Source organism: Rhincodon typus, chromosome 26, assembly GCF_021869965.1.
Source record: "Rhincodon typus isolate 14 chromosome 26, sRhiTyp1.1, whole genome shotgun sequence".
NCBI lineage: Eukaryota > Metazoa > Chordata > Chondrichthyes > Orectolobiformes > Rhincodontidae > Rhincodon > Rhincodon typus.
The window spans coordinates 6,339,364-6,358,359 of NC_063357.1; the positions used below are offsets into that span (position 1 = coordinate 6,339,364).

At 44.2% G+C, this 18,996-nt stretch overlaps 1 protein-coding gene and 1 long non-coding RNA gene across 2 annotated transcripts in view; one reads left to right on the plus strand and one right to left on the minus strand.

Moving 5' to 3' along the window:
• ppm1e (protein phosphatase, Mg2+/Mn2+ dependent, 1E) overlaps window positions 1-18,922 on the plus strand; it is a 323,526-nt gene extending 304,604 nt beyond the window's left edge. Inside the window, exons 3-7 of the mRNA XM_048612433.1 lie at window positions 1,111-1,310; window positions 2,588-2,776; window positions 4,922-5,065; window positions 12,278-12,371; window positions 15,136-18,922. Of these exons, the coding sequence (XP_048468390.1) occupies window positions 1,111-1,310; window positions 2,588-2,776; window positions 4,922-5,065; window positions 12,278-12,371; window positions 15,136-16,028 (1,520 nt within the window). The 3' untranslated portion in view covers window positions 16,029-18,922. The remainder of the gene's footprint in view (window positions 1-1,110; window positions 1,311-2,587; window positions 2,777-4,921; window positions 5,066-12,277; window positions 12,372-15,135) is intronic.
• Window positions 664-15,405, minus strand: LOC125486134. The gene is made up of 2 exons (XR_007264806.1): window positions 15,122-15,405; window positions 664-1,210 (listed from the first exon to the last, which is right to left on the minus strand). It is a non-coding gene; the product is annotated as an uncharacterized LOC125486134 (long non-coding RNA).
• Window positions 18,923-18,996: the final 74 nt, after the last annotated feature.

Below are 18,996 nucleotides of genomic sequence, written 5' to 3' on the forward strand. Positions count from 1 at the left end.
TCATCCAGCTCTACACCTTGTTATCTCTGGACAAATACTTGGACAAGATCATGATGCAGAAATAGCAGTTGAGTGGGAGCTCTCTCAAAGAGCTAGAATATGCTCAATGAGCTGAATGGCTTCCTCCTGTACTGTCTCAATTTAATTGTTACACGCACAGAATGACCAACACTTGGAACAGGTGTCTAGGTAGACTAATGGAATTGTTTAAGAAGTAGTAGTAAGAACCCTCTACATATTTGAATTAAGAAACTTTGAATTGGCCTCTCCATCCATTGTGATATCTTCAAGCAGGCTGCAATTGCCTCAATGTTCAATTGTTACCAAGTCTTGACTAACAAGGGAAACAAAGGTTATCAGGGAGAGGTAGGAAGAGGCAGAAATCTGGATTTTAGGCCACAATCAGCCAAACTTTATTGACTAAAACTATTAAGAGAAAACTTAGCAGTAAAACTCTCTTAAAACTACACAATTTATTAATGATATAAAACAAAATTAAAAAGCCATAAAAATCTTTAAAATATCCAAAGAAAGCATCAATGTCAACCTTGTCGTCTGGTTGGTAAAATTTTTGCAATCTTTAAAGAAGTCATCAGTGTATTATTAATGAGGGACTATTTCCCTCAAATTCCAATCTCAAATCCAAAACACTTGATGCTTAGATTTTTCACCTGCCAGGGGCTGCAGATTTTTGTTTTTTTTTCACCTTTTCTCCCCAGGTTTTTTCTGGTGATAAATCAGATCACATCCCTTCAGTTTTCTAACATGCAGAAAGCTAATGTACTCAATGCCTGAGCCATAATCAAATAAGCCATGATCTTATCCAATGGTCGAACAGGCTCGAAGGGCCAAATGGTCTAGTTCTTCTTCTAATTGATTTGTTCAGGGACATCGCAATTCAAACAGATTTGCTTTTGCAGTTTGAAGAATTATTTTGACTTGAAGTGTTAACTCTGTTTCTCTCTCCACAAATGCTGTCAGACTTGTTGAGTTTCTCCAGCAATCTCTGTTTTTATTTCAGATTTCCAGCCACTGCAGTAATTTCCTTTGATTTGATTTTTCCTCTGCTGTCTGTGGGTTGAATAAGGGATTGATTTTATACATTTCCAGAGTTTGACTCAACAAGGCTGTCCCGAATGGTGTTCACCAAACTCCACGAGATCTGCTGCAGCTGGGTGAAAGACTTGCCATTGACACGAAGAACTCATCCCTATTTTGAAACGTCCATTCACGCCATCAAAAACATGCGCAGAAAGATGGAGGACAAACATGTCTGTCTGCCAGACTTCAATACTCTCTTCAATCTAGAGGTAAGTCACAGCTATGAGCCTGAATGAACATTGTAGGCCCCAACCAAGCAGTCAATGGGCCCAGGTGATGGTGAGGAAGAGGGAGAATGACAAGGCAGAAGGCAGGAAGAGGCATGAGTTGAGGGAAAGAGGGGAAAAAAGAAATGTTAGGGAGTGGGAGGAACTGAGTTGAGGAGAATGATAAATGTGGTGGAGGTAGGACAGAGGGAAGCTGAGAGAAAGTGGTGGTGGGGCAGAGTGAGGGAAGGAAGGAGGAAGAGGGAACAGTCTGGTGGTCAGAGACCATGTTGGGCTGTGTGCAGTGACAGTCACACCTGGTACCTCTTGCATTTCTGACATTTCTTCAAAATCCCACAGTCCCGGCAACAGGGACTGAGAATCAGCTCTACTGACTCCTCCCTCAGTATACCCTCTGTCAAGACACCTCACAGCCTCCATTACTCTGCGACACTCTCCCTCTAGTCCATATCTATGTCTATCTTTCATTGCTAATCCATATTTCTAATTGGCTCATGCTCCCTTTGGGAAGGTACAGTATTGATGTAAACTGATTTGAGCTATCTAGTTGTTGAGATTAACATTGCAAATTTGTCTTCTTTGATCACACAGTTAATTGCTATTTCTTTGAATTTGGTATATATTTGCAAATGCCAAGGCTACAGGCCAAGTGCAGGAAAATGGGATTAGAATAGTTAGGCAGAGATAGCAAGAACCATAGATGCTGGAGTCAGAGACAATACAATGTGGAGCTGGAGGAACACAGCAAGCCAGGCAGCATCAGAGGAGCAGGAAAGTTGATGTTTTGGGTCGGGACCCTTCTTAATTTCTGAATAAGAGTCCTGACTGAAAACGTCAGCTTTCTTGCTCCTCTGATGCTGCCTGGCTTGCTGTGTTCCTCCAGCTCCACACTGTGCTGTCTTAGAATAGTTAGGTGGTTGTTTTGGACTGGTGCAGATTTGATGAGCCGAAGAGTCTTTTTGAGGGCTGTAGACCTCTATGACGATGATTCTACTCCCATTCAGAACTGAACTGCTGTCTCAGTGAATAAACAGCTCCTTTAAGTCTTCATTATGACCTTAGCTTACTAATCGCATTGCTGTTTGCGGGATCTTGCAGTGCTCAGATTGTTTCCTACTTGACAGAGACCACAATTCAAAAGAGAGGAAGTGCTTTATTGGCTATCAATTGTTTGGCAGGGTCCTGGCAGCAGGTCAAGTGCTACTGAAATGCCAGCTTCTTCTCCCCCTTTCTGGCACTTCCTTTTCTTCTCTCACCAGGACCAGGAGGAGCAGTCATTTTTCGCTGTATTCGATGGACATGGAGGAGTGGATGCCGCAATCTATGCCTCCATCCACCTCCACGTGAACCTTGTCCGACAGGAGATCTTCCAGCACGACCCAGCTGAGGCCCTGTGTCGAGCCTTTCGCCTCACGGATGAGCGGTTTGTTCAAAAGGCCGCCCGGGAGGTGAGTGATCATCTCCCACCCACCCCGGGTCAACCGGAAAATTCTACACAACACTCCCTGGGCTAAAGAGAATTTTGCAGCACCAAATGAGGTCATTTGGCCTGCCCTATCTGTACTGACTCTTTGAAACACTATGCCTACTGAACTGTGAAACAGGCAAGACATGTATTTACATTAGTTTCTGTAGCTGTTACTTAGGGAAAAGGCTGTAAGCCTATCACAACATGTACAGGAACTCTACTCTACATTGAGCTATGTCTAACCAGGAGACATTTTTGCTCCAACTTCTCACCATTGGCCTGTCAGAATTATTTGAATGTTGACACTTGACCTATTTGTTCACAGAGTCACAGAGATGTATAGCTCGGAAAACAGACCCTTCAGTCTAACTCGTTCATGCCGACCAGATATCCTGAATTAATCTAGTCCTATTTGCCAGCATTTGGACCATATCCCTCTAAACACTTCCTATTCATATACACATGCAGATACCTTTTAAATGTTGTACCACTTGTTCTGGCAGTTCATTCCATACACACATGGCCCTCTGCGTGGAAACATTGCCCCTTAGGTCCCTTCTGAATCTTTCCCCTCTCACCTTAAACTTATGCCCTCTTGTTTTGGACTTCCCTACCCTGGGGAAAAGACCTTCTCTATTCGCCTCTATGCCCCGTTATTAGGTCACCCCTCAGCCTCCAATGCTCCAGGGAAAATAGCCCCTGCCTATTCAGCCTCTTCATGTTACCTTCCTTGGCTGTTCATCCCTGGAGCAAGACTTGAATCCAGCATGTCTGGCTTAGAGGCAAGTACATTATCCCCCAAGACTTCCACTGGCTCTTTGGAAGAGATTAAATCCCACACCACCAGCTTCTCCCCCACCCATTACCAGACAAATGAATCCTCTTCCATCGTACATTGCCTCTTGAAATTTACTGTGGAATCTGATTCAATCACCTTTTTAGGTGATAGAATTGGAATCTTAACAACTCTGTGAAGAAAATTCTCCATCCACTATCCTTGCTGTTTCTCTGATTGTTTTAAATCTTTAACCACTGCTTAGTTCTTCATTGAAACCCTTCATCATTTTGACTGATTTATTAGACTTCCCTACGACCTTCTCTGCTTCTTTTTGAAACTTATTCACTGGATGTGAGTGCCACTGGCTGGGCCAGCAATTATTGGCTGTCTCCCTAATTGCCCCTTGAGAAAGTGGTAGTGAGCTGTCTTCTTGAACCACTGCAGTCCTTGGGGTGTAGGGACACCTATGAAGCAGTTGACAAGGGAGTTACAGGATTTTGACCCAGCAACAGTGAAGAAACGATGATACATTTCCAAGTCAGCTTGATGAATGGTTTAGAGGGGAACTTGCAGGCGATGGTTCCCATGTATCTGCTGCCCTTGTCCTTCTTAATGGAGAATTATCCCCAACTATCCACTGTAAGAAACTTAAGTCCCCTACAATTTGCACTGACCACTATTTCACTTAAACGTAGATGCAGGTAAGAAATGGAGCTCTTTACATTCACTGTTGGTTTCCATTCATAAAGGAGCAAACACCTCCATACCTTCTCTCTCTCTCCTAGCTCTAGTCTGAATTTTCCCTCAGCTGCTGTACTTCTGCTCATTGCCACTGGCATAGCAACAGGTTGAGGAAAGGAAGAGTAGGAGATTAACTATTCAGCTCTCCCAGAGAGGGATGTTTAACTCAGTTGGCCAGCCAGCCAGCTTGTAATGTAGAGGCAATAGCAGCAGTGTGGGTTCAATTCCTAGACTGGCTTAAGTTACCATGAAGGATTCTCCTTCCCAACCTCACTTCCCTTGTCTGAGGCACGGTGACCCTCAGATTAAAGCATTACCCTCTCTCTAAAGAGACAGCAGTCCAAAAGCCAGGTTAAGACTGTGGCTACTTTACTTTCCAAAGAGGTGACATCAACAGTATGGGCTCCTTCTGTGCTGTATTATTCTATACAGAACACAATGATACATTTGTTAGGACAGTAAAGGGGAAGTTTGCCTGAAGGAAGCTCCCCCCAATCCCACCACATAGCAAGAGAGAGAGAGACACACAAACACATGAGGATCTGGGCCAGGGTATAAATAAAGCACAAATACAAAGATACGTTCTTCTCATTCTATTGCTTTTAGAACCTGCGATGTGGAACGACTGGTGTGGTGACCTTTATGCGAGGGAACATGCTGCATGTAGCCTGGCTGGGTGATTCCCAAGTGATGTTGGTGCGGAAGGGCCAGGCAGTGGAACTGATGAAACCTCACAAACCTGACAGAGAGGTAATTGGTCAGTGATCTCAAAGCGTTGGTCATTTGTCTTGGGCACAGGGGCTACGTGCCCTCCTTGGATAGTGCCTGAGGAAGGAGATGGTGGGGTTACGATCTGCCTCAGAGTCTAGAGTACTGAGGGAATACATACAGTAGCCATCTCTCAGACCAGATGTTAACCCTGTTTGACCTCTCAGATGGGAGTGGATTATCACCCCTGTCCTGGTCAGCTGACATTGCAGTTATTTTTATTGCTCGAGCAAGCTGAGACTAACAGTATTGATACCCTTAGGGTTGATGCTCTACTGAGAGATACTGACTTGCTAATTATACAGTAAACACGAGGAGGGCAGCACTGACAGGAACATCTGCCACACAGGATCATATGAATTAGGGGCAGGCCATTCAGTCCCTCGAGCACGCTCTGCCATCAAATAAGGTCATTTTTGATCTGATTGTGGCCCTAACTCCACTTCGTGCCTGTCTCCCACTACCCTCAGCTCCCTTCATAATCAATAATCTGTCCGACTTGGTCTTGAATACATTCAATGACCCAGTCTCCAATATTGTCTGGGGAAGTGAATTCCAAACACTAACAACTCTTTGAAAAGATAAATTCCTCCTCAACTCTGTCTTAAATGGGAGACCCCTCATCATTAAGCAATAACCTCTAGTTCTAGATCCCCCTGTGAGACAAAACATTCTTTCAGCATCCACCTTGTCAAACCTCACCTTTAAGATCCTCTTCTAAACTCCAAGTATAGGCCCAACCCACTCAATCTTTCCTCATAAGACAATTCCTTCATTCCAGGAGTCTTTCAATCCTTACCTGAACTGTTTCTAAAGCAGACGTCTCATTAAGGCTCTGCACGTTGCCATGGACATCTAACTTACTTTACTCTGGCTGAAGATGCTAACATGTTTATAATTAAAACATTGATTCCAACTTGAGTTGTCAAGGTTTCCAAATACACAGTCCAGATTTAGCCCTGGAAGTTTCCAGAACGAGGGGTGTCAAGACCAACTGAAGTCTTGGTTTGGAGTGGGTTAGTGGAAAGAGAATTCAGTCAGAAGACTAGATTTAATTCATGCCTTATTTGAAGTCATAAATCTTGTCTTTACATCTCTGTTATAAGTTCTGATTAGCCCATTTATAAATGGTCATTCCCTATGTAAACTTATCACACTGTAATTAGATCATAAGAAATAGGAACAGGAGTAGACCATTCAGTCCATTAAGTCAGTTCTGCCATTCAATAGGATCATGGCTGATCTGACACTCCTCATGTCCACTTTTCTGCCCCTTCCCCATAACTCTTGATTCCCTGATTGATCAAGAATCTGTCTATCTCAGCTTTAAATACACACAAAGACTCTGCCCCCATAGTTCTCTGTAGCAAGGAGTTCCAAAGACTTGCAACCCTCTGAAGAAGGAATTCCTCTTCATCTCAGTCTTAAATTGGTGTACCTTTATTCTGAAACTATGCCCTCTGGTCCTAGACTCTCCCATGAGGGGAAACATCTTCTCAGCATTTATCCTGTCAAGGCCATCAAAAATCCCATATGTTTCAATGAGATCACCTCTCACTCTTCTAAATTCCAGTCCGTAGAGTCCCTATCTGTTTAGCCTTTGCTCATAAGACAATCCCACCATGACAGGGATCATCCTAGTCAACCAGCTTTGAACAGCCTCCAATGAAATAGTATCTTTCCTTAAAGGGACCAAAAACTGCTCATAGTACTTCAGATGTGGTCTCACTAGCACCTTGTACAGTTGCAGGAAGACTTCCCAGCTCATACTCCAACCCACTTGAAATAAGGGCCAACCTTCCATTAGCCTTCCTGATTTCCTGCTACACCTGGTGCTAGCTTTCTGCATTGTGTGCACAAATGACCCCCAAATCTCTTTGTATTGCAGCTTTCTGCAGTTTTCCCCATTTAAATAATACCCTATTCTTTTGTTCTCCCTCCCAAAATGAACAAATTCACATTTTCCCACATTATACATTGTTTGTCAACTTTTTGGCCACTTACTGACACTATCAATATCTCTCTGTATGCTGTTTGCATACCTCTTACAACTTGCCTTTCACTTATTTCTTGGGTCACCTGCAAATTTGACTACAGTACATTTACTTCCTTCCTCCAACTTATTAAAGTATGTGCAAACAGATGCGGTCCCAAGACTGATCCCTGTGGGACCCCACTGATCATACTACCTTCAACGCCATGAGCTCTTATCTCATGACTTAACCTTTTCTGAGGTATCTTGTTGAATGCCTTCTGAAAGTCCATATACAACATATCTACCGGTTCCCCTCCATCCATTCTGGTTGAGATTACCCTCTCATGAAGCCATGTTGAATATGCTTGATTAGATTATGCTTTTCAAAATTTGCTATTACTTCCTTAAAAATTGATTCCAACAGTAGATATTAGGTTAATTGTCCTGCTTTTTGGCTGTCTCCTTTTTTGAATATGGGTGTCACATTGGAAATTTTTAATCCTCTGACAATTCTCCAGAATCCAAGAATTTTTGGAAAATTACAACTAATGCATGCACTATCTGGGGCCCTGACCCAAATTATTAAATCATTTCTGGCCACAAGGGAGGTGCCAAAGGACTGCATGACAGCCAATATGGTTCCATTTTAGAGATTAACATAGGAACTGTAGACCAGTGAGTCTAACCTCAGTGGTAGGGAAACTACTGGAGGAAATAGTGAAGGAGAAGATTAATTTCTGTTTAGAGGGCATGGTTTGATCAGGAATAGTCAGCATTACTTTGTCAGGGAGAGGTCATACATAACAAATCTGGTGGAATTTTTTGAGGAAATGACCAAGTGTTTGGATGAGCGTAAGGCAGTTTATGTACTTTATATGGATTTCAGCAAGGCCTTTGACAAGGTTCCACATGGGAGACTGATAAAGGAGATAAAAGCTCATGGGATACATGATAACTTACAAGATGGATCCAAAACTGGCTTAGTGATATAAGACAAAGTGGTAAAGGCTGTTTGTGTGACTGGAGCCTGGTGTGCAGTGGTGCATCACAGGGATCAGTGCTGGGTACCTTATTGTTTGTAATATTCATGAATGACGTAGATGAATGTGGGGAGGGGCAGCGATAAGTAAGTTTGTGGATGACACAAAGGTTGGCCAGGTGGTTGACAGTGAAGAGGAAGTGTTAGGTTGCAGAAAGATATAAACAGATTGCTCAGCTGGGCAGTTGGAATTTAACCCTAAGTATGAGGTGATACACTTTAGAAGACGTAACAAGAAAGTGCTCAATGAATGGCAGGACACTAAGAAGCTCAGGGGAACAGAGGGATCTTGGGGTGCTTCTCCACAGATCCCTGAAGGTGGTAGCACAGGTCAACAGGGTGTTAAGAAGACATATGGGTTGCTTGTCTTCATGAGTCATGGCATAGATTACAAGAGCAGAGAGATTATGCTGGAGCTGTACAGAATGTCAGTTGGGCCACAGCTGCGGACCTGTGTGCAGTTCTGGTCACTGCACTATAGAGAAGGATGTGAATGCACTGTGGGAGAGGGGGTGCAGGATGTTGTCTGGGAAGGAGTACTTCAGCTCTGAAAAGAAGCTGGATAAGTTTGGGTTTTTTCTGGGAAGAAGAGAAGATTGACAGGGGGAACCTGAGAGGTCTATACATGGACAGGGTGGATAGAAAACAGCTGTTCCCTTTAGATGAGGGCTCGATAACGAGGGGACATAAATTATAAGTGAAAGGCAGGAGGTTTAGAGGGAACTTGAGAAAACCTTTTTCACCCAGAGGACGATAGTTGTCTGTAATGCTCTGCTTGAGAGGGTAATTGAGGCGGGAAACCTCACAACCTTTAAAAGTACTCGGATCTCGGATAACCCCTCAAAATGTCATAACATTCAAGACTATGGGCCTAGTGCAGCCAAGTGGGACAAGTGTAAGTAGTAGCCTATTTTTGGCAGTACAGACTTGACAGGCCAAAGGGTCTGTTCTCTACTTTATGGTTCTATGTTGTCTGTAGCTATCTCTGTTAGGATCCTAGGCTGCAAGCAATTAGGGGCAAGGGACTTATCTGTCTTTAACCACATTAGTTTGTCTAATGCTACTTCTTTAATGATGGTGATGGTACTTAATTCCTTCTTAATTAGATCCTCCTGTCAGTGGTGGTACTGCAATGTCTGGCAGTTCCCATTATAATGGGTGATACGGATTTACAGCATAAAGAATTGTTTGTGTTTAGGATGTACATGGTTCGTGAAGGTTTATTTAGGCCTTGTGAATCAAGGAAAGGTCTTGATTGAAAGAATATGGAGAGACAAAGTAAAGGCTAAAGGGATTGCAAAAGAGAGAGACCTGGATGAATAAGTAATTGAAGGTGACAGGAGAGGTGGAGAGTGTAGTTCATAAATCATACAAGATCCTAGGGCAGAAAGTACAAGATCAAGGAAGGTATATGGGATTTTTATTAGACACAAGTTCAGCAGCAGCTGGAGTACTGCATCCTGTTTTGGGTGCTGCACTTTAGGAAGTACATGAATTCATTGGACAGAGTGCAGAACAGGTTGATCAGAATCGTTCCAGGGATGAGAAGCATCAGTTCTAAGGATAGTTTGGAGAAAGTTGGGATTATTTTCCTTGGAGAAGAGAAGGCTAAGAGGAAACTTGACAGAAGTTTTCAACATCATGAGGGGCTGGACTGAATGGATATGGAGAAACTGTTCCTACTCATAAAAAGACCAAAACCTAATCAACATCAAGTCTAGTAGGATGGGAACTGACAAAGCCCTTAAAGTATATCAGGAAAGTAGGAAAGAATTTAAGCGAGGAATTAAATGGGCTAAAAGGGGTCATGAAAAGTCATTAGCAAAAAGGATTAAGGAGAATCCCAAGGTTTTTTATACATATATAAAAAGAAAGAGGGTAGCCAGAGAAGGGGGTTGACCCATTCAAGGACAAAGGAGGGAATGTATGTGTGGAACCAGAGAGATAGGTGAGGTCTTAAAAAAGTATTGTGTATCAGTATTCAGCAAAGAGAAGGAATTAGCAGAGGATGATTTCAGGGAAGGGGGTGTTGAATTTCTAAGCCAAGTTCCATTTAAAAGGAAGAAGTGTTGTGCATCTTAAAAAGTATTATGATACATAAGTCCCCAGGTCCTAATGGGATCTATTCCCAGAATATTGAGGGAGGCAAGAGAACAAATTGTTGGAGCATTGTCAGACATCTTTGTATCCTCTTTGGCCACAGGTAAGGTCCCAGCAGACTGGAAAATAGCTAATGTTATCCCATTGTTTAAAAAGGGTAACAGGGATAATTCAGGAACTTACAGGCCTGTCAGCCTCACTTCAGTGGTAGGGAAATTATTGGAAAAGATTCTCAGGGACAAGATCTATAAGCATTTAGAAGCAAATGGACTGATCAGCGATAACAGCATTGTTTTGTGTGGGAGAGGCTGTGCCTCACAAACTTGATCAAGTTTTTTGAGGAGGTGACGAAGATGACAGATGAGGGAAAATGGCTGATGTTGTCTACACGGACTTCAGTAAAGCTTTTGACAAGTTCCCTTATGGCAGACTGGTACAAAAAGTGAAGTCACATGGTACCAGGAGTGAGCTCAAGATGGATACAGAACTGGCTTATTCACAGGAGACAGAGGGTAGCGGTGGAAGGATTCTTTTTGGAATGGAGGGCTGTGACGAGTGCTGTTCCACAGGGACCAGTGCAAGGTGCTTTGCTGTTCATGATCGACATAAATGGAGGAAAACACAGCTGGTCTAATTACTAAGTTTGCAGATGATACAACGGTTGGTTGGGTTGCAGATAGTGAGGAGGATTGTGAGAGAATACAGCAGGATATGGATTAGTTGGAGGCATGGGCAGAAAAATGGCAGATGGAGTTTAATCCGGACTGTTGTGTTGTATTTTGGAAAGACAAGTACGGGGTTAATTATATAGTGAATGGCAGAACCCTTAGCAGTATTTGATATGCAGAGGCATCCAGGTGTGCAGGTCCATAGATCACTGAAGGTGGCAGCGCAGGCAGATAAAGTAGTAAAAAAAGCCTATGGCATGTTTGCCTTCATTGGAAGGGGCACTGAGTATAAAGATAGACAAATTATGCTGTAGCTTTACAGAACTGCAGTTAGGCCACACTTGGAATAGTGTGAACAGTTCTGGTCACCACACTAGCACAAGGATGTGAATGCTTTGGAGCGGGTACAGAAAAGGTTTACCAGGATGTTGCCTGGTATGGGGGATTTTACCTATGAAGAAAGGTTGGACAGACTGAGTTTGTTTTCGCTGGAACACAAGAGGATGAGAAGCAACCTGATATAAGTTTATAAGATTGTGAATGGCATGGATGGAGTAGAAAGTATGAGGCTTTTGCCCAGAGTGGAGGGGTCAATTACTAGGGGACACAGGTTCAAGGTTGGGGGTGGGTAGTTTAAAAGAGCTGTGCGAGGCACATTTTTCACACAGAGGGTAGTGCCTGGATGCGAAGACAGAGGAGGTGGTGGAAGCAGACACAATAGCAGCAATCAAGAAGCAGTTGGACGAATACATGAATAGGATGGGAAAAGACGAATATGGATCCTGTAAGTGAAGACAGTTTTAATATGGAAGGGCAAAATGTGTTGACGCAGATTTGGAGGGCTGAAGGGCCTATTCCTGTGCTGTGTTGTTCTTTGTTATACAAGATGTCACATATTTAAAGCGGTTTGCAAAAGAAGCAAAGGGAAGGTAAGAAAAAACTTTTGCACACAGTGAGTGGTTAGGATCTGGAATACACTGCCTGACAGTGTGATAGAGACAGGGTCAATTAATGTATTCAAAAGGGAATAAGACCGTTATTTGAAAAGGAAGAGTGTACAGGAGATGGCATGATGTGAATTGCCCCAAGGACAGCCAGCACAGAGATGGTAGGCTGAGTGGCCTTCTACTGACTGTAATAATTCTTTGAGGTTAAAAATTGGACATTAGAAATCTTGTTTTAAAATAGTTGTCTATTTGCTGTTATATTTGCTCTGGTGAAGCAGAATTTTCATCCTCCACACAGATACAATGAGGTGGCTTCCTTCTGAGTGCACGTCTCAATGTGCACTTTACACCTGAGTGTGGACCCAATGATGGATGGTCTATCACAAGATTAGGCTATACCAAATATCTCAGTTGAGTTGATGTGTGTAATTTTTTCCAACTCGTTCTTCCCTTTTGCTCCCTCAGGATGAAAAGCAGCGAATTGAAGCGCTCGGAGGCTGTGTGGTGTGGTTCGGGGCTTGGCGAGTTAATGGAAGCCTTTCTGTCTCCAGAGCCATCGGTGAGGTTTTTAAATCAGGAAACTGGCTCTGATTATATTTTCAGCCTCATCCCTGTTGCCCGTCTCGACACACCACCGAGAGACTGTGGCTGGACTCTTATTCCTTAGAGAACACAAAAACAGACTAATTGACCTGACTAGTCCATCTCAGTCTGTATGCTCCACACATATCTCTTTCATCCATCAGCTTAGCATTCTGCTCCCTTCAAACTCATGAGTTTCCCAAATTTCTCTTAATACGTAACCCTGTGGGTGCGAGTTCTACATTCTCTTCACTCTCTTGGTAAAGAAGTCATTCTATTATTCTCAACTGGATTTATTTATGACTATTGTTTCTCTCCCATCCCTGAGTGATAGTCTCCCCCAGAAGTGGAAGCATCTTCTCTAGGTCTCTTGTATCAAATATCCTCTTAAACCCCTTACATTTTAAATACCTCTCAGATCATTCGAGAGGAAGGTGCCTTTTCAATCTTTCCTGATAGCATAACCTTTTGGATCATCCTCAAAACTTTTGGTCTCTTCCTGCAGTGCCTCTATATCCTTCTTAAAAATATAGAAATCAGAAGTGCTTCCAGTGCTTCCTGTAATCCAGTCATTCACTCTGGCTCTGTCCAGTAGTGGTCAGGAATATTCAGTTTGTACACATGGTCCACTTGGGATTCCTAGATTTTAACTTAATGCAGGAAACTTTGCCAGCCTGCCCGCCTTAAGTTCCCACATCTGATTTGGATAAGATAGACAAGGGGTGAACACACATGTTACACGATTGTGAATGTTTCGTATCCAAACCCTGTGGATTATCACTAGACAGCAACTGAAACCTAAACTCAGTTTGCTTTTCAATCCGCTTGTGATCTATTAACGTGGCATCAGCCATAGCACTGAGCCAGAAAGTATGTGGGTTTGAGTCCAATATTCAGGCCAACATTCTCAGTGCCAAGCTGAGAGACTGCTGCATCGTTGGAGGTGCTATTTTTCCCAAACGAGACATTAAACAAAGATAAAATATTAGACTGCACCTAAGGAAGTCACAGTGCTCTTTGTGGGAGTTTGCTATGCACTGCTTTACTGCAATTACAGTTTCAGAGAAAGTGCTTCATTGGCTGTAAAGCACTTTAGGACATCAAGGGTCATGAAAGCTGGCTGTGTGTACACCTGGGACCCTTTGCACCTCAGACACTGTGGTCACTGCTCCTGCTGCATCCTGTTGAGCAGAATGATGTCCCCTGCAGTTTGGAAGAATGAGAAGTGAACTCATTGAAAATATAGAATGCTCTGGGAGGCCTCAACAGGTCAAAGGGTGAGAGGTTGATTCTACCTGCAGGACAGTCTAGAACTGGGCAGCAAGATAAGGACTCTGTTATTTAGGACTGGGCTGAGGAGAAGTTCACTCACTTAAAGGATTGTGAATCTTAGAAATGCTCTACCATAGAGGGTTGTAATGTTCAGTCATTGAGTAAATTTAAATCTGAATTTTGGTTTGAGAGAATCATATTTAAAAAGTGACTTTAACAGAAGGTCTCCCAAGGCATTTCGCAGGAATATTATAAAACACAATGTTCCTGAGCAGGAGGTCTAAGACCATAAGAAATATGAAAAGGGTAGGCCATTCAGCCCCTCAAGCCTGCTGTGACATTCAACAGGATCATGGCAAAACTGACAACCCTCTTGAAAGAACAAATTCCTGCTCATCTCAGTCGTAAATTGGTGCCCCTTTATTCTGAGACTATGCTCTCTGGTCCTAGACTCTCCCATGAGGTGGGAGCATCCTCGTAGCATTTACTGTGTCATCTACCCTTAAGAATCCCAAATGTTTCAATGAAATCACCTCTCATTCTTCTAAACTCCAATGAGTACAGTCCCAACCGTTTTGACCTTTGCTCAAAAGACAATCCCTCCATTGGGATTTAGCATAGAGGACCTTGGGCAAAGAAGTAAGAGAGCATCAAAGCAGAACATCAAGGCCTAGAGGGAGAGAGGTATAGGGAAGGAATCCCAGAGCTCAAGGACAAGGCAAAGGCACAGCCACCAATGGAAGAGCAATTAAATTTGGGGATGCTGAAGAGGCAGATACCTCAGATGGTGGAGGGGGTTGGAGGATTACAGTGGTGAAGAAGGGAGAGGCCTTGGAAGGATTCGTAAAACAGAACAAAAATTTTAAAACAAGGAACTGCTTGACCAGGAGCCAATGTCCATCAGTAAGCATATGGTTAAGGTCTTGCTGCGAATTCTGGATGATTTGGCATCTATGAAGAGTGGAGCATGGGAGACCAGTCAGGAGGACATTTACATAGTGAAAGTTGAGGGGTAACCAAGACATGAGTGAGGGTTTCAGCCACAGACGATTGGAGATTGGGGGCGGGTGGGGGAAGAGAAGAAAATAGCAACTCTTTCAGATGAGCCTAGAGCCTGGAAGAGGAATGGAGTTGGCAATTAGGGAACTGAGTTTGGACAGGCTGGGGCAGAGGGGTTGGAAACAATAGCTTCAGTCTTCCCAATATTGAATTTCTGCTCCTCTGGTGCTGGATGTGAAGGCTACTGTGGAAATCTGGAATTCAGGTGGATGACCAGCCAAGATCTGATTGAGTGGTGGAGTTGGGAGGGCTGAGGAAATCCCCTGATGGTTTTCTGGTCCTATTTCCGATGTTCTCTCCATTTCTCCTGTTAACCTGAGGGAGAGCCGTCCCAAATACAAACCTTTCTCTCTCTCAGGGTTTCTGTGTCTAACTTTTTTAAAAATTTTCGCCCACCTCCTCATCCCCAGGCGATGCCGAGCACAAGCCGTACATCTGCGGCGAGGCGGACAGCGACTCCACCGTGCTGGACGGCACCGAAGACTACCTCATCCTCGCCTGCGATGGTTTCTACGACACCATGGAGCCCGAGGAGGCGGTCAGGGTAGTGTCCGACCACCTCAAGGAGAACAACGGCGACAGCAGCATGGTGGCTCACAAGCTCGTGGCGTCAGCCCGGGACGCGGGCTCGAGCGACAACATAACGGTCATCGTGGTGTTCCTGCGCGACCTGAGCGCGCCGGCGGATGAAGAGAGCGGGGCCAACGGTCACTCCAAATGGACTGGGAACTCGTTCGACGGCGCGCAGGGAGACGGTGGTGATGACAAGGAGAACCGTGGCGACTATCAGGGCTCGCGAGCCCACCACCAATATGGCGCCGCCTCAGAACTGACGCAGGACACGCGGGAGGACTCGCTGACCGACAGAACTAGCCTGACTCTAGGCCCCCCGATTAGCGTCCTGCCGATGGGAGCCGGTGCCAAGGAAAGGCCTGCTGTGCGGTGCAGGCCCGAGCAGCCCTGCAGGGGGCCAAGCCTGCGGGAACGCAGGGACTTTGCGTCGGGCGCCGTCCGACACCGGAAGACCCGGCCCGCGGGGCGCTCGAGGAGGCAGCGCCGGGCGGAGAGGCCGGTTCCCTGCTTCCCCGGGGCCCTGGCGGCCAGGCAGCGAGGAGAGCGGTCAGCGCTGCGCCTCAGCCGGCGGGCCAGCAGCAAAACCGCGAGGAATCACAACGGCTCAGTACACCGGGCACCGCGGCAGAGAAAACCGGGCAGTGCCTGCGGCTCCGGGGCAGTGACTCCTGACAGCTGGCATGGAGAGGTGCCAGCCAGGTCAAGTAGCTCATGTCTACTTCAACAGTAAAGCTGTCACACCCTACCCCCTCCTTCCCTACCTGCCCATTACTAGACTGGAGTTGTTTACTCCTCTGTTCCTAGACAATCCTCACCTCACTCTAGCTAACTTATAAATCAACTCGTAATCTTCACGTTATCTTATATTCCCGGCCCAGGCGTAGTAGCTGAAGCCCATAACAGTAAGCCATGCTACCCAGGGAAGATCATATCTTAACTGGTTTCTGTAGACAGAGCAGGGTCACTGTGGCATTTTACCTGTAATGATGCCACTCCCCTACTGTTCCCAGAACTTTTCGTGACCCGATAGCCAGCTGCCAGGAGTGGGGCATGGGTGGTGGAGAGGAACGAGGGAGGAAGAATTTGTGTCATATTCTGATCTACTTGTCTGACACGTAGAAGATAGGAGCAGGAGTCAGCAATTCACCCCTTCAAGCTTGCTCTGCCATTCCATCGGATCAAGGCTGATAATACAGCACTGTTCCCACTTCTCCCTATACCCATTGATCCCTTTAGTCGCCAAGTTCCACAGGTGACATAGACATGTGCTGCAATTTCTGACCTGCCTTTGTACTCAAGCAGCTCCCTTTTTACCCAGTAAGAGTGCATCTATTTTTTTAAAAACCAATTTCAGCAGCATCACTGGCAGTGCCAGTCATTTATTGCCAGTCAGGGGGAGAGGAGAACTGGTTGAAAGCAACTGAATGTTTTGCTCAGCCATTTCAGAGAACAGTTGAGAGCCAACTTCATTGGAGTTGGACTGGAGTCACAAGGCCAGACCAATAGTGGTGGCATATTTCTGTCCCTGAAGGACATTATGGACCACTTTTGCATTTATGATAATCCAAAGTCTTGTGGGCACATTTACTCCTGTCATTTCCTGAAGTGAACTCAAATTCTCTAACTGTACAGACTTTCTCAATGTATTCGTCTAGGGTTCTGGCTTACCATTCTTCAGACATAAGGATTACACCAGCAGACCTTTTAGACAATGCTCCGGCTAACCTGCCACCCACACTCCATTCCAGCCCTCACCATGGTTGGGGTCTTGTGTTGCGGTCTGTCCCCAGCCAGTCTGGTGGATGATTGTCACAGCCACTTCCTTCACTGTCCATGCGCCTCCCTGCCTCACTCCACCTTCCTCCTTCCCAGGACTGAATGGTGCACAGAGATATTGGCAGCCCAGCAAGATTTGCAAAACCCCCTTGCTGAAGAGATATCTGACCTGGTCTCGGATTTACCTCAGTCAGAAAGTGGAAAAGTTTAGAGCTGGGCTCAACTGAAACCTAATCCAAAAGAAGGGTTTCATTTCCGATTGGATAGGGGAAGTGGGAAGAATGCGTGTGTGAAAGTGAACATCTCAGTTTACAGAACACATTAAACTGCAGTAATAGTGATTTCTCTGATAATCAATAGTTAAAAGTATTTGTTTGTCTCTGGCTGTGGTTATTCACTCATAGCGAATCAAACCTGTGAGGCTAAGGCTCTCAAATTGATGATTCCAACACCTGTAATGGTTTTTTTTATAAACTAAAGGCTGTTATAATCATTACACATTGAACAGGTGTCCTGGCTTGTATTTAAAAAAAACATATATATTAGTACACTCATCAGGGCACTCCCTACCAAATACAGACAGTAACAGTCATGAGTTACTGGTAGCTAGTTAAACTTTAGAAAGTATCTCCTTCTGAAGAAACTCAAGGTAATTCTGTAAGACATGTATGATGCATTAGTAGTTTTTGGTCTGATAATATACCTGCACTGGTAGCTGTGAAAGTCTGACTATGAAACTGTGCTGGTCTCCTGTATGCTGCACTAGAACCTGTACCACTGCTTACAGTGGATCTGACTGTATCACTTCACCTGTACAGGTAGCAATCCAGCCACTTACCTATGCTAATCATAGTTTTAATTGTATGTCTCTTTGGCGTTCTGGTTTTAGTGTAACCCATTTTGTATTGGTACCTGTATAGGACCTGTGATGGTCTGACATTACTCTTCTGACTGTGCATCCAAGTTGGTACCTCTAGTAGTCTGCCTGCACAGATATTGCCTGCACAGATATCAACTGTACATCTTCAGTTTGAAAATACTTCTGACTGTACACCTGTACTGGTGCCTATAGTTGTATTGGTACTGACGACAACTGGAGCAGTTTGATTGTACACTTGTACTGATGCCTGTAGTTGTACAGGTACTGTCTGCAATTGAAGCAATTTGAATACTGGTGCCTGTGGTTGTATAGGTGCTACCTGCAATTGTAGCAATTTGTCCATACACCTGTACTGGTGCCTGTGTAGGTACTGTCTACAGTTGAAGCAGTTTAACTACACATGTACATCTTCAGTTTGAAAATACTTCTGACTGTACACCTGTACTGGTGCCTATAGTTTTATAGGTGCTGACTACAACTGTAGCACTTTGCCTGTATACTTGTACCAATGCCTGTAGTTGTATAGGTACTGTCTACAGTTGAAGCAGTTTGACTGTACTGCTTCCACACATTAAAACAATCCTGGCTTTGTGACACGTAGTATTTAACTGATTGCAGCTGGTGGTAGCAAATAGTCCTTAACCTGGTTTGAATTTCTGTGCCCTTATTTGCTTCTTGTTTAAATAAATAATAAACTCCCTGCCCTCCTCCCCCCACAACCAGTAGCTGTATTTACATGGTCAGTATCTTGTAATTTCTAATGATGGTATTTCTGGTGATTATAATGTAAAAATTATATATATATATAAGGTCTTAAAAACTTGAACACCAAAAAGGTGACAACACTATTGTAATTATAATCTGTTTTAATGCTGTTTAGTCTGTGTACATTTTGTGTTCTATGTAATATCTTGTGTATTGGAAATGGTGGAGCACTTTGTACTATTAAAAGCAAAGCCTTTAATTAATGATTAAAGGGACTTCACCAGTTTGATGAGCCCTTATTTACTTGCTGGACTATTAGGTTGTTGGACAGAGGAGG